This window comes from Triticum urartu, chromosome 2A (genome assembly GCF_056163025.1).
Source record: "Triticum urartu cultivar PI428250 chromosome 2A, HENAU_Tu73, whole genome shotgun sequence".
NCBI classification, from domain to species: Eukaryota; Viridiplantae; Streptophyta; class Magnoliopsida; order Poales; family Poaceae; genus Triticum; species Triticum urartu.
This window is the reverse complement of record NC_141874.1, coordinates 326,470,841-326,482,769: the sequence shown is the minus strand read 5'-3', so window position 1 is coordinate 326,482,769 and position 11,929 is coordinate 326,470,841. Positions and strand designations below refer to the sequence as shown.

Here is an 11,929-nt window from a genome sequence, read left to right as displayed (position 1 = left end):
TCCATAGCCCGCTCTAAATAAGGGACCGTGTCTGATGACACTTTGCGCGCCAGTTTTTTCGCTGAAGCGATTTCAAATTTTTGGCTTCCGCGGAAATATCTACCTCCCCGCCCCTCCCCCTTACCAAAAGCCACATTTCCCTTGTTTCCGCCTTCCTTTCCAAGTTGAATCCTTCACTCCTTGCTTGTAGTGCCGCCTCCTCGCCAGCGACCCTCCTTCACGCTGCTCGGCCTGGCCTATCCAGGCAGGAAATCCACACCGACCCCCATCCTCCTCATTCTTCGACATCCCACATGCCCCGACTGCCGGCGCGAGCGCGAAACCTTCCACCCAAATCACTGACCCCTCCACCAAATAAGCGTCAGCCTAAGCCATGGTGCACGCAGTATAGCCAGGATCTCAAGGAGCATTTGGCAGCCGAGAAGCAAATCGCGGCCACACGCGCAGATGAGGTCGCGATGGCTGCCATTCGTGCTGACCCCCAGATCTTGGAGGAGCACCTCGCCGTCGAGGCCACCGTTGACGCCTCCGGTGCTAATGCCGCGACGCGGTTGGCTGCTTTAAACGACAGTTCATGGAATTTTCTCGACGCAACCGTTAGTGCCTTCGACGAAGACTACATGGTGTTTTCTCAGCGTGCACGTGCTTACCTCATCTCGAGAGCCAGCAGGTAGGTGCCCAGCATGGCTCAGGCAACTCACCACTATAATGAGCGCACCCACGATGCGGGGGCCTCGCCCTCTTCCATGTCCAAGGAGCCAATCATCATCGATATCTCCGACAATGAGGAGTAGCTTGTCTTATTAGCTCATTATAAGGACCCATGTTTAGTTTGCTAGCTACTGCCTTTCCTTAACAAATTCTAGTGAATTGTGCTATCTACTTTGACCATGCAATCTTCTTCTATAGTGTATATGTTCTACATGTCGTGCAATGTGGTGTTCAGTTAACTGCTTGGTTCAATTCTGCAAATGTGATGTTCAATTCTTCAGGGTGCAATATTTCCAAGTTGTTAAGCATGCTTGGTTTGGTTAACTGTCTGATCTTCTATTACGAGTATGTTATATTGTGCAATGTGGTGCACAGTTAACGTTTGGTTCATTTGTTGTGGTGTTTAGTTAACTGCTTGGTTCAATTCTGCAATGCGATGTTCAATTTTTGTGGCTGCATTCTGTTATTGTATACCATGTGAGAAATAAATCGAACTTGGCTGCACTTAATACATGAGAAACATATACAAGTGCTATATTTCCTAGTTCTTAATCATGCTTGGTTTGGATAAATGGGTTTTCCATGTGGCTTGAATTAATCTGATGAATCTGCAATATGCTTATTTTTCATCAACATATTTTACCGATAGCATGCGAACCCTTACTTAACCTGATGACTAACTACCTTATATGTGTTGTAGGGAAACAATGGGAAGCACGGGGGTTTACAAGATGGTACTAACTATTATACCTTGCCTTTTTATTCCTCTGCCCAATTTCCATTATAGATATGATATTTATGCACATCCTTGTTTTCGGGGTTCACTGATGATTACCTCTCAAACCACCTCTGTGGTCAGGAGGCGAGGAAAGTTTTCATACAACACCCACGGTTCAATATTGAAGTGTTCCTAAGAGGTTGAATGATGGACGGTCAATCATCCATAGGCACTGGCCAAAAGTTGCAAAGAACTTCAACATGAATGAAGGCTCAATATCCGCCTTCCACTTCAGCAGTTTTCCAGATGAGATACATCTCTCTATGTATCATCTATGATGCTAATTTCAAAAGGTTCTAGATGTTGCATGTGAAACTTGCTGCTGGTGCAGTTGTGTAATGGGGTAACTGAGTGCTGAAGCTATATCATGTGATACTCCGATGTATTTCAATTATGAAATCATGCTTCCTTAATATGGAAATGGAATATATTATGTGCTTAATATGAATGTCAATTAGAATAGTAAATGGATTATTAATAATAGGGCAATTAGTCTGCTAATTGGGTTTTCCTATTCAAACGGTTAATGAGAAAACACCATGGGCGATCACCTCAGGCAACACACACAGTTTCTAGGAATAAACCGTGTTGGATCAATGAACAATCACACACAACATTCTCTTGAAAACTGTTTGCGTTACGCCACCTTGCGCAAACGTTTTCCTTGGAGTGACTGTGTGGGATGTATATACGAACATAAACGTTTAGCGGTGATTGACTGTGTGGGATGTACTTATGACCAGAAATGATTTCGCCTATATAATTGTATTTTTGTTGAGCAGTACTGTACGTATTTTTGTATTTGAGTGCTCGCCGGTCGCACACGACCTCATTTTGCCGACATGTAGAAGCCGCAGTCACCACTGGTATGCGTCGGTGCTAAACAAACGGTTTTTGAAACCCCTTTCCGTAACAACCTTCGGAACCGTCACCAAGTGAGTGTGTGCCAGGAGGGCATATCCCCGATGGTTTCTGGGTCGTGTGGGAAGGACCCCCCTATCGCCCACACTCACTTGGTGACGGTTCCGAATGCCGTTACGGAAAGGGGTTTCAAAAACCGTTTGTTTAGCACCGACGCATACCAGTGGTGACTGCGGCTTCTACATGTTGGAATACCTTGCAAAGTGGGAAGGTCGACGAGTTCTTGTCATCACAAATGCAATTGTAGTCGAGCTCCGTAAGATCTTTACATGGAACTGGGTGATGAATGGCGATTTCAACTAGCGGGCTTCATCACGAGAATCATCGAGGGAGCTCTCAAAACCGTGAACAAGAAGTACACGTGATCACGGGGTGCTCAATACCCACGCCTACCTTACATTCTGTGGCTGATGAATGTAAGGTATCATCTGCTCTTTGGAACCATGTATGTGTGCTACGTTATGTAATTTTCACCGTAGCTGTAGGTGCTAGTGACGGCTTGGGTGTGCCGTCTAATCTTGTAATATAAGTGTGGAACTGAATCTGTTAGATGTGACAACTACTACTTTTATGTTCATTTCTATGTTGTGAATGTGCGTACTGATGTTTGAATGGGCAGTATGTGTGCTTGTCCGAAATGTGGTTTGAAATTCTGTTTGTCATATGTTTGATTTGTTTATGTTTTGTCATATGTTTGATTTATTTATTTTTTTTGGAGGGGCATGGCGGATGGTTCGAAACTTCTTTGAAATAATTTGTGATCATTCGTCAACTTACTATCTTGAGAACTCGTAAAACTACGGACGACCCACTAAGTCGAGTTATTTTCTATTGGGAATTTATAGTTCGATATAATTTTATTTTTCATCATGGCAACTTTAGTCGCCCTAACATGGCGTTTATGATGCATGATACATGGCAAGTGTAGTTGAACATGCACAACAACTACAACTAGTTTTTTCGTTTTGGGAATTGCAATGCTAACCGTGTTGGATTTTCTAAACAACGTCCATGATGGTGCACACTAAAGCTTCCAGTGGTAAGGGATGGCGGCTTCGGCTTCCGGCGATTCTCCTGGCGATGTCCGGGACGATGCGCCCCCGGCTGCGACGTCCGGCGTCCTTGCTGGCGCTCCCGTCGCCCCTCCCTCCCCGGCCCTCGTGGCTCCGTCCCCTCCGCCGTCGCCGACTGCCGTGGCCCCCGTGTCCGGTCCCCCCGCCCCCGGCTGCATTGGGCCGATATGGCCGACGAGCCTCCCTCTGCACCTGCCTCTCCGGCCCCGCCTGCCTCTCCGGCCGCCACCCCCTCGCGCCGCTCCGCGCGGCCTCGCCGGCCCGGTGGCTCAGCCCCCCAGGAGCGGGGTTCTGCCACCGGCTCGCGGCCGTCGTGGGTGCAGGCGCTGCCCTTGAGCTCGTCTCGGGCCGATGGCTGCCAAGGCGCAACGTTGAGGGCCGGGGCTGCTCGCCGCCGACGCGCTCGGACGTGGGGCGTGGCCGGCCGCTCCGAAAGGGGCGCCGCCCGCTCCTCCTGGTGCCGTCCGGTGCCCGGTGCCGGCCCGGTGGCGCCCTCGACACCGCCCACAGCTCGCAGCGGCCCTGTGCCCTCGCCCCTGGTGCGGCGGTTGTCGCCCTTCCGGCCGTTCATCGCTGCCTTCAGCTCCTCCGCGTTCCGTTCCCGGCCCTCCCTCGCTCCATCTCGCCGGTCGCCGGCTCACTCCGGTAACGCGCCGGTGGTGGCCGCGGCGCCTTCCGCGGTAGGGGAAACCCTACGCGCGTGCAACCCGAGCTGCTTGTTGGGCCAGCCCCCCTCCGCGCCGTGTGTGTTGGGCCCCGGCCCGCCCACCCTCGGCTCCCGCCGACTGGGCCTTCCCCCCTCAGCTGGATCGGCCCATGGGAGCTGGGCCACCTGGGTGCCCTAGGCCCAACTCTCTGGTGACCTCGATCTGGCTCCCCAGGGGCCTCCCGATTCCCCCAGTCCCATCGTCCGCCGCCCCAGCTCTCGATCGATCCCCTCTGCTCCCCCGAGTCCCCCTGCGTCCCCCCGCTGCTCACCTCCGTCCCCACTCCCTCCCGGCCGGCGTCCGGTGCGGCTCCTTCTCCCCCGCCCCCCTCCCGCGCCTCGGCCCCCGATGCCCCGGGAGTGGGACGACAGCGGCGTGCGGCACAAACGCCGCGCCGACGAGCGGTCCGACCGGCGCGACATGCCTCGGCCGTCGCCCGAGGCGCTCCGCCGCGAGGACGAGCTGCGTTGCGAGCTTCGTGACCTCCAGGAGGGACATCGCGCGGACCGCTGCTCCTCGAGCCGCCGCGACTCGCGGGGACGATCCCGCTCCCCCTGTCCGGCTGCCTCGGGTGACTGGCGTTCCCGGCGCCGCTCGCCCTCCCCTACTCCCCGTCGCGCCCAATCTCCCACTCCGCCTCGGTCTTCTCGACCGACCCCTCCGCGCGGTCCCGCCCAGCTTCCCCGCCTCCCGCCCGGAAGTACGTGCCACCTCATGCGGTGGCGTCTGCGCCCTCGTCCGCGTCTGCTGCTCCTGGCGGGGGCCCTGCCCATGGACGCTCCGGCCCCGCCAAGAAGAAGAAGCGCCACGGCGCGGGGCGGGGCGGCCAGTCCGGCCCTACCCCCCGGGTCCGTGCTCCTCTTCCACTTCGGGCCCCGTATCCGGCCTTCCCCGCCCTCCGTGCTTCAATTGTGGGGTGGCGGGCCACTCGCAAGTCGAATGCGTCAACCCCCAGTGCTGCTACCTCTGCAAGGATCCGGGGCACCCTGCCCTCCTCTGCCAAGACCGTCCGGTGTTGTCCGAGCTCATGATGTACGGCCAAGGCATCGAGGGGCTGGGCTTCTTCCACCTCGAGGTCCTTGACGTGCCGCCTCCCTCCCCCTCCCTCCAGGAGGTCATCACGGTGGTCGACGGGGTGGCCTCCCCGGAGATGATCGAGGCCGAGCTCAACCACCTCTACCATCGCCAGTGGGACTGGGCGGTCACCCCCACCGCTGGCCACATCTTCACCGTCATCTTCCCCGACGCCGTCAGCTACGGCTACGCGACGCGTAGTGGCCGTCACGCTCGCTCTCAACCAGCTGGTTGTCGACATCTCTGAGCCAATCGTTGATGCTCAGGCCATGGCCGTTCTTGACACCGCTTGGATTCTTGTGGCCGGCCTCCCTGATATTGCGCGGTCTGAGCTCGTCGTCCGCCAGATGTCCCGTCTCTTGGGCAAGGTGGTGGTGGTCGATGAGCTCTCTGTGCACAAAGAGGAGGAGGTCCGGGTCAAGGTCAAGTGTCTCGACTCCGCCAAGCTCCGCACCACCGTCCGTGTTTTCTTCAACGACCAGGGCTTTGACCTCAGGATCTCCCCCGAACCTCCCAACCATGTTGGCCGCCCCCGCTTCTTCGACGCCGGCCTCCCTGGTGGCAACCCGGGGCCGACGGGGACTACCACGGACGTCACCATGGCCGCTCCCACCGCTCGGAGGAGGAGGAGGGTTCGGAGGACTCCCGCTCCCCGTCCCCCTCGCCCCCTCCTCCTGCCGCCGGGGGCAAGGGACACCAGGCCGCCCTCAGCCAGCCTTCGGCGGTCCCTCGACCTCTATGGCGACCTCCTCCGAGGTGAGCGACATCTCCAGTGTCGGCCTGGTCGTCTGCCCGGCTTCTTCACCGCGCCCCCTCCTCGGCTGCTCTCGTCGCGCTGGGGCCAGAGTTGGTCCTCCCCTCGGCGGATACTCCGGTCCCTAGTCTGCCCCTGGCCGATCAGGTGGTCTCCCCTGCGGTGGCTGTAGCCCCAGTGGCTGACGCCCCCCTTCCGGCATCGCCCCCTGTGGCCGCTCAGCCCACTCCCCAGGGCTCCGACCCTGCTGCCCCTGGCACCGGCTCTGACCCCGGCTCCGCTCCTCCTCTACTGCTCTGTGTCCGCTCATCTGGCTTCACCAGCGGGGGCCCTGACCATGGATGGGGAGGCTCAGGTAACCACTCCCGTGGCCGCCCAGCCCCCCTCCACGGTCCACCGCCTACTCGCACCGAGGCCGGTCGGCCTCCTCCCCGGTGGTTGCGTCGCGTCGGAGTGTTCGGATGGATGCGGCGCACCCCGAGGGCAGTCCGGCTCTGCCCATCACCGAGCAGGCAAAGATCCGTGCTGCTGCTCGGAACCTGGAGCCAGGTACGCCTGCTGTTCCCCCTTCAGCTTCATCTTGTTCCTTCTCTGCTCTTGAGTCGATTCCTCTTGGCAACCTCATGAAGGTGGCCTCTGACGCGGCGATCATTTTTAGGGGGGAAGTTGGCCCCCCTTAGTCCAGATTGTGGCTATCCGCACCCGCGAGATCCTTGATGGGAGGCTCGCGGAGGCCAGTTCGCCTCTCCTTCTGCCTCCTGTTCCGCCCTCGGCCGGTGAGGCCCCTCCCCCGGTGTTGTTAAGGCAGTTAGGTGCCCCTCCCCGGTGGGGGAGGTCGAAATCCGTGGTCGCACTCGCTCCCGCACCGCGGCCCTCCATGCTCAAAGTGCCTCTCGTGACCTGGGGTCAAGCAGCCCCCCAATGGCGCCTTAATGCGTGCCCTGTTCTGGAACATCCGTGGTTTCGGCCATGATGGCCGACACCGTCAACTCATAGAGTACATGTATGAGGAACACATTGACATAGTTTCCATCCAAGAAACCATGCGTCTTGAATTCTCTCTCCCTGAGCTTGACTGTCTGAGCTCCCACCTCTTTGCGTGGCATTGACTCCCTTCTAGTGGGAGTGCCGGCCACTCGGGTGGCATCCTTTTAGGCGTGAAGGATGCCACCTTTGAGGTGGGGAGCATGGACCAGGGAGAATTCTTTGTGAGCATGGAGCTTTTCGAGAGGTCTCTCAACTTCAAGTGGGAGGTCATCATCGTCTACGGGCCGGCAGACCATAGTCGGTCTGCCACCTTTCTCGAGGAGCTCCACCCGAAGATATCCGCGGCCTCCCTTCCAGTGGTGGTGGGTGGCGATTTTAACCTCCTTCGTGTTGTGGAAGACAAGAGCAATGCTAATGTCTGCTTTGCTCGGATGCAAATGTTCAATGACTTCATTGCCAACCTTGGTCTCCGCGAAATTGATAGGATTGGTGCCAGGTTCACGTGGACCAACCGGCAGGCCACCCCGACCCAGTCCGTCTTGGACCGGGTCCTAGTGTCCCCCGAGTGGGACCTCCGCTGCTCCCTTGCCTCCCTTCGCGCCATCACCCGGATTGGCTCATATCATGTCCCTCTGCTCCTCTCCTCGGCTGATGAGCGTCCGCCAATCACCCCTCGATTCCGGTTCGAGACCTTCTGGCTCTCCCAAACCGGGTTCATCGATGCGGTTGTCGCTTGGTGGATCGAGGCTCGCGCCCACCCCCATCTCGTCCCCCCCTCGGCCATTGACTCGTGGAACTTCTGCACGAAGCGCGGACGACAGTTCATGAAGGGGTGGGGTGCTAACCTAGGTCGTGACCTCCGGGAGCGCAAGAAGGCATTGTTATCCATGATCCAGGCCCTTGACCTGCGCGCTGATGCGGTGGGGCTCTCTCCGGACGAGTGGCTTTCCTGGTACGACCTGGAAGACTAGCTCTCTGTGATTTACACCGATGAGGAGGCTTATTGGCGCCTCCGTGGGGCTCAGAAATGGGTCCTGAAGGGCGACGTGAATACAACGTACTTTCAGGCCATTGCCAACGGCCGCAGTAGACGCAACACCATCCCTCTTTTGTGGGATGGTGAGACGCTCCTTCATGACCCTCGCGACATCTGATCCCACGTCGACGGATTCTATAGATCCTTATTCTCTGCAGCTCCTCGGAGCGGCCTCTCTCTTTCCTCCGATTGTTGGGCTGGTCCCCAGTTGGTGTCTGAGTCGGAGAACGCGGCCCTTATGGCCCCCTTCTCCGAGCAGGAGGTTTGGGAAGCCATCAAGGGCATGAACCCCTCCTAAGCGCCTGGTCCGGATGGCCTCCCTGTTAAATTCTTCTAGACCTTCTGGAACATGATTAAACCGGAGGTCATGGCTATCTTCGACGAGTTCTACGTTGGCGCCATTGATCTCGGACGCCTCAACTATGGGATCATCTCTCTCATCCCAAAGGTCCCTGGGTGTCCGACATCCGTCAATTTTGCCCGATCACTGTCATTAACATGATCTTCCGGATCCTGGCCAAAGGGTACGCCAATAGGGTGACCCTGCTGGCTGATCGTGTGACACATCCCAACTAGTCGACCTTTATTAAGGTCCGTTACATCCTGGATGGGTTCCTAGTCCTTCATGAAGTCCTCCATGAGGTTCGCACCAAAAACCTCAAGGAGGTACTTCTGAAGATTGACTTCCATAAGGCTTATGACACAGTTAGCTAGCCCTTCCTTCGGGAAGTCCTTCTTCGGAAGGGTTTCGATGATCGGTGGATCATGAGAGTAATGCAAATGGTCACTTGCGGGCGCACGGCCGTGAACATAAACGGTGAGATCGGCCCTTTCTTCCCCACCCTTTGTGGGGTCCGACAAGGTGACCCCTTCTCCCCGTTCTTGTTCAATATGGTCGTCGACGCGCTGGCGTCCATCCTTGATAAGGCGAAAGCCGCGGGCCATATTCGTGGATTTACTCCCCACCTCGCCGGTGGCTTCGGGATCTCCATCCTCCAGTATGATGACGACACTATCATCATGGTCGAAGCCTCGGAGACGGATATCTCCAACCTCAAGTTCCTCCTTCTCTGCTTCCAACAGATGTCGGGCCTCAAGATGATGGTGATGGGATACTCCCCCGTGGAGGCTTTGGCCATCACCAACAGGCTTAATTGCCGCATGGGTTCCTTCCCCACAACATACCCGGGGACGCCCATTAGTAACTCCCGGCTCACTGTCGCAGACTTGCGCCCCTCCGTGGCCAAGCTCCAAACGCGCATCGAGCCATGGCAGGGGAGGTGGCTTCCAAAGCGGCCCGGACGATCCTCATCAACTCTTCCCTCTCCAGCCTTCTCTTGTTCCTCATGAGTTTCTACAGCCTCCACGAGACCCTTCACAAGGAGATCGCCAAGGTCCAGTCCCGCTTTTACTGGGCGGGCGACAATGGCAAGCAGAAGTATCATATGGTCAGTTGGCCTGACATTTGCAAACCCCAGAAGCAAGGTGGCCTTGGCATCATGTGCTCTAAATGGATGAATATCGCCCTACTCTCCCGCTGGCTTTGGCGCATCTCGCAAGGGCATGGTGGCCTTTGGCAGGACATCATCCGGAACAAATACTTGCGCGGACAACCCCTCACCTTTTGCCAGAAGTCTGGCGGATCTCAATTATGGTAGTCAATTTTCCAGCTTCTCCCGGTCCTCCGTATCGGGACCTCCATCTCGGTGGGATCCGGGACATCGACGCTGTTCTAGTTTGATTGCTGGGCCGGAGACACTCCCTTTGCGGCTCGCTTTCCTGGCCTCTTCTCCATCTCCGTCGATCCCGTGATCTCTGTGGATAGGCCCCTTCTTGACTTAGGGCGCCTTGCTTTCCGGTGGGCCTTTGGCCCCATGGAATCCGCCGCCTGGCGTGAGTTGCTTGACTGTGTTGCTCTCCATGAACCGATGGTGGATGGTGGCCCTGACCTGGTGCGTTGGTGCCTTGAGCCTTCGGACCAATTCTCCACCAAGTCGCTATACATGGCCATCGCCCCATCTTCCGCCCCTCTCCCCCTATCGATGGTGTGGTCCATCCGCCTGCCCCTAAAGATCCGTATCTTCATGTGGCAATCGATTCATGGTCGGATCTCGTCTGGGGTGGAGGTGCGCAAGCGGAATGGCCCGGGTACGGGCATCTGCCGCTTTGTGGGGTCCCGGAAGACTCGAACCACATTTTCTTTTCCTGCGTGTCCGCTTAGTTCCTCTGGAGCTGCTTTCGCGAAGCGGTCGGTGGAAATTGGTGCCACACCAACTTCCCTGACCTATTTGCCGAACTCCAGATGTCCCCCGTGACCTCTCGCCACATTAGGTGGCTCGAGATCGGGGTCCTTGCATGGACCCTCTGGACTGTCCACAATAAGCTTGTGATTCAGCGCACACCTCTCCAACGGGCTTCTGACGCTCCTTTCAAACTCTCGGGTTTCTTGCAGCTTTGGCAGCCGCTTAGCCGCCCTCGGGACTGCGACGCCATCTCAGCCTTCATCACCGATCTTTGCTCGATGGCCGTCCGCCTGTCGCCGCCGCCCCCGCCGCCACCGCCGAAACCAGACTAGGCGTTTTCTTCATCCGACGTGTTCTGTTCCTTTATTTTTATTTGGGCTTGTTGAGCTGTGCCCTCAGCTGAACTTCTGTACTTTGTTGTGGGACCTGGGTGTGTGTGTGTGGACTTGACTTTGTTTGTGTGCTCTTTGGCGGTTTGCTTTATTTATAAAGTGGGGTGAAAGCCTTTTTCGGTAAACAACGTCCATGTGGCAACTACAACAAGTACTTTTTTGAAACTTTCTGGCAAACATAGTGTTGTCCACGTGTCCATTTTTTATGTACACGCCCGTGCTCCAAGCATACTAGTTCATAGTTTCGCATATGTGGCACCTCTCCCACATTAATTTCAATACAACTTAGATGGCAGTTGTTTCTTCTGATGATTCGCCCGTGGTCAATTCGATAGTTCTCACATTTAGATACATTATAACCGAGCACTATTCCAGCCCTCCTAGGCCATCAATGATTTTAGCCATTGGATCTCGACTTGTGATCGTTTTTGGTCACTAGATTAACCTATGATCGCTGCAATTTTCGCGAGTGGGCATGGGCTATTACTCCCATAACAAAATTGGCCTTCCCTGGTGAATTTGGCCAACATGGGCCTTTGAATACTTCGCCGGGTGTCAGAGAGAAGGCGAAGCAAGCGGCGCCGCTTCAGCCCCCCACTTCCCCCCTGTCTCACGATCTTTGTGACGGCGTCCACTCTAGGTCCGCTCACCGCCGTGACGGTATGCCCCTGCCCCAGGATTAACCCATAGACATCTCCCTCCGGTTCGCCTCCTCCTAACCCGATCCATCATCTCATTGGAGTTGTTGACCGCAGAATCAATGTACCAGATGCGCGGGGAATATTTATATAGGGAGGCTAACTGGTCGAGGGCCTTCATAGAGAATATTCAACTTTGCTGGAGATTTCCCTTCCCACTAGGCACTACAATCCGTTTGTACTGAATGTTTGTACTATGATCGGGCTCTTCAACTTTGCTAATGCTGACGTCCAGTGCTCGGGACTGGTTCGGGCTTATTGGTTTAACAACTTTTTGTAGGTTGTTTCTGGGTCTCTTTTTTTTGTTCCTGAATTCTGAAACCGAGGATCCCAATGGCTGCTCGCAGGTCAGTTAAATGTTCATATGATTGCTTACTTTCTATGCTCATCTATTGGTAATATTCATGACATGCTACTCCGGCTATCATTATTGCTATATGTGCAAACATAAGCAGACTGTTAGGGTGTTACCCCACAAAAAAATAAGAAGACTGTTATTGTACACACTCTTAATTTGTTCCTATCTGATAAAATGACATATCTAATGTTTTACAG

The 11,929-nt window shown here is 55.8% G+C and overlaps 1 protein-coding gene across 1 annotated transcript; it reads left to right on the top strand.

Annotated features, from left to right (window-relative positions):
• The first annotated feature begins 8,821 nt into the window (after window positions 1–8,821).
• LOC147984987 (uncharacterized) lies at window positions 8,822–10,616 on the top strand. The gene is made up of 3 exons (XM_087541356.1): window positions 8,822–9,321; window positions 9,402–9,489; window positions 10,494–10,616. The coding sequence occupies exons 1-3, from the start codon at window positions 8,822–8,824 to the stop codon at window positions 10,614–10,616; spliced, it is 711 nt and encodes a 236-aa protein (XP_087397482.1).
• Window positions 10,617–11,929: the final 1,313 nt, after the last annotated feature.

Coding starts and splice junctions, on each gene's coding strand:
- LOC147984987 (XM_087541356.1), top strand. CDS start 8,822: ATGGTCACTTGCGGGCGCACGGCCGTGAACATAAACGGTGAGATCGGC. Junction 9,322..9,401: donor ATCGAGCCATGGCAGGGGAG/GTGGCTTCCAAA, acceptor GAGTTTCTACAG/CCTCCACGAGACCCTTCACA. Junction 9,490..10,493: donor GCAAGCAGAAGTATCATATG/GTCAGTTGGCCT, acceptor GGTTTCTTGCAG/CTTTGGCAGCCGCTTAGCCG.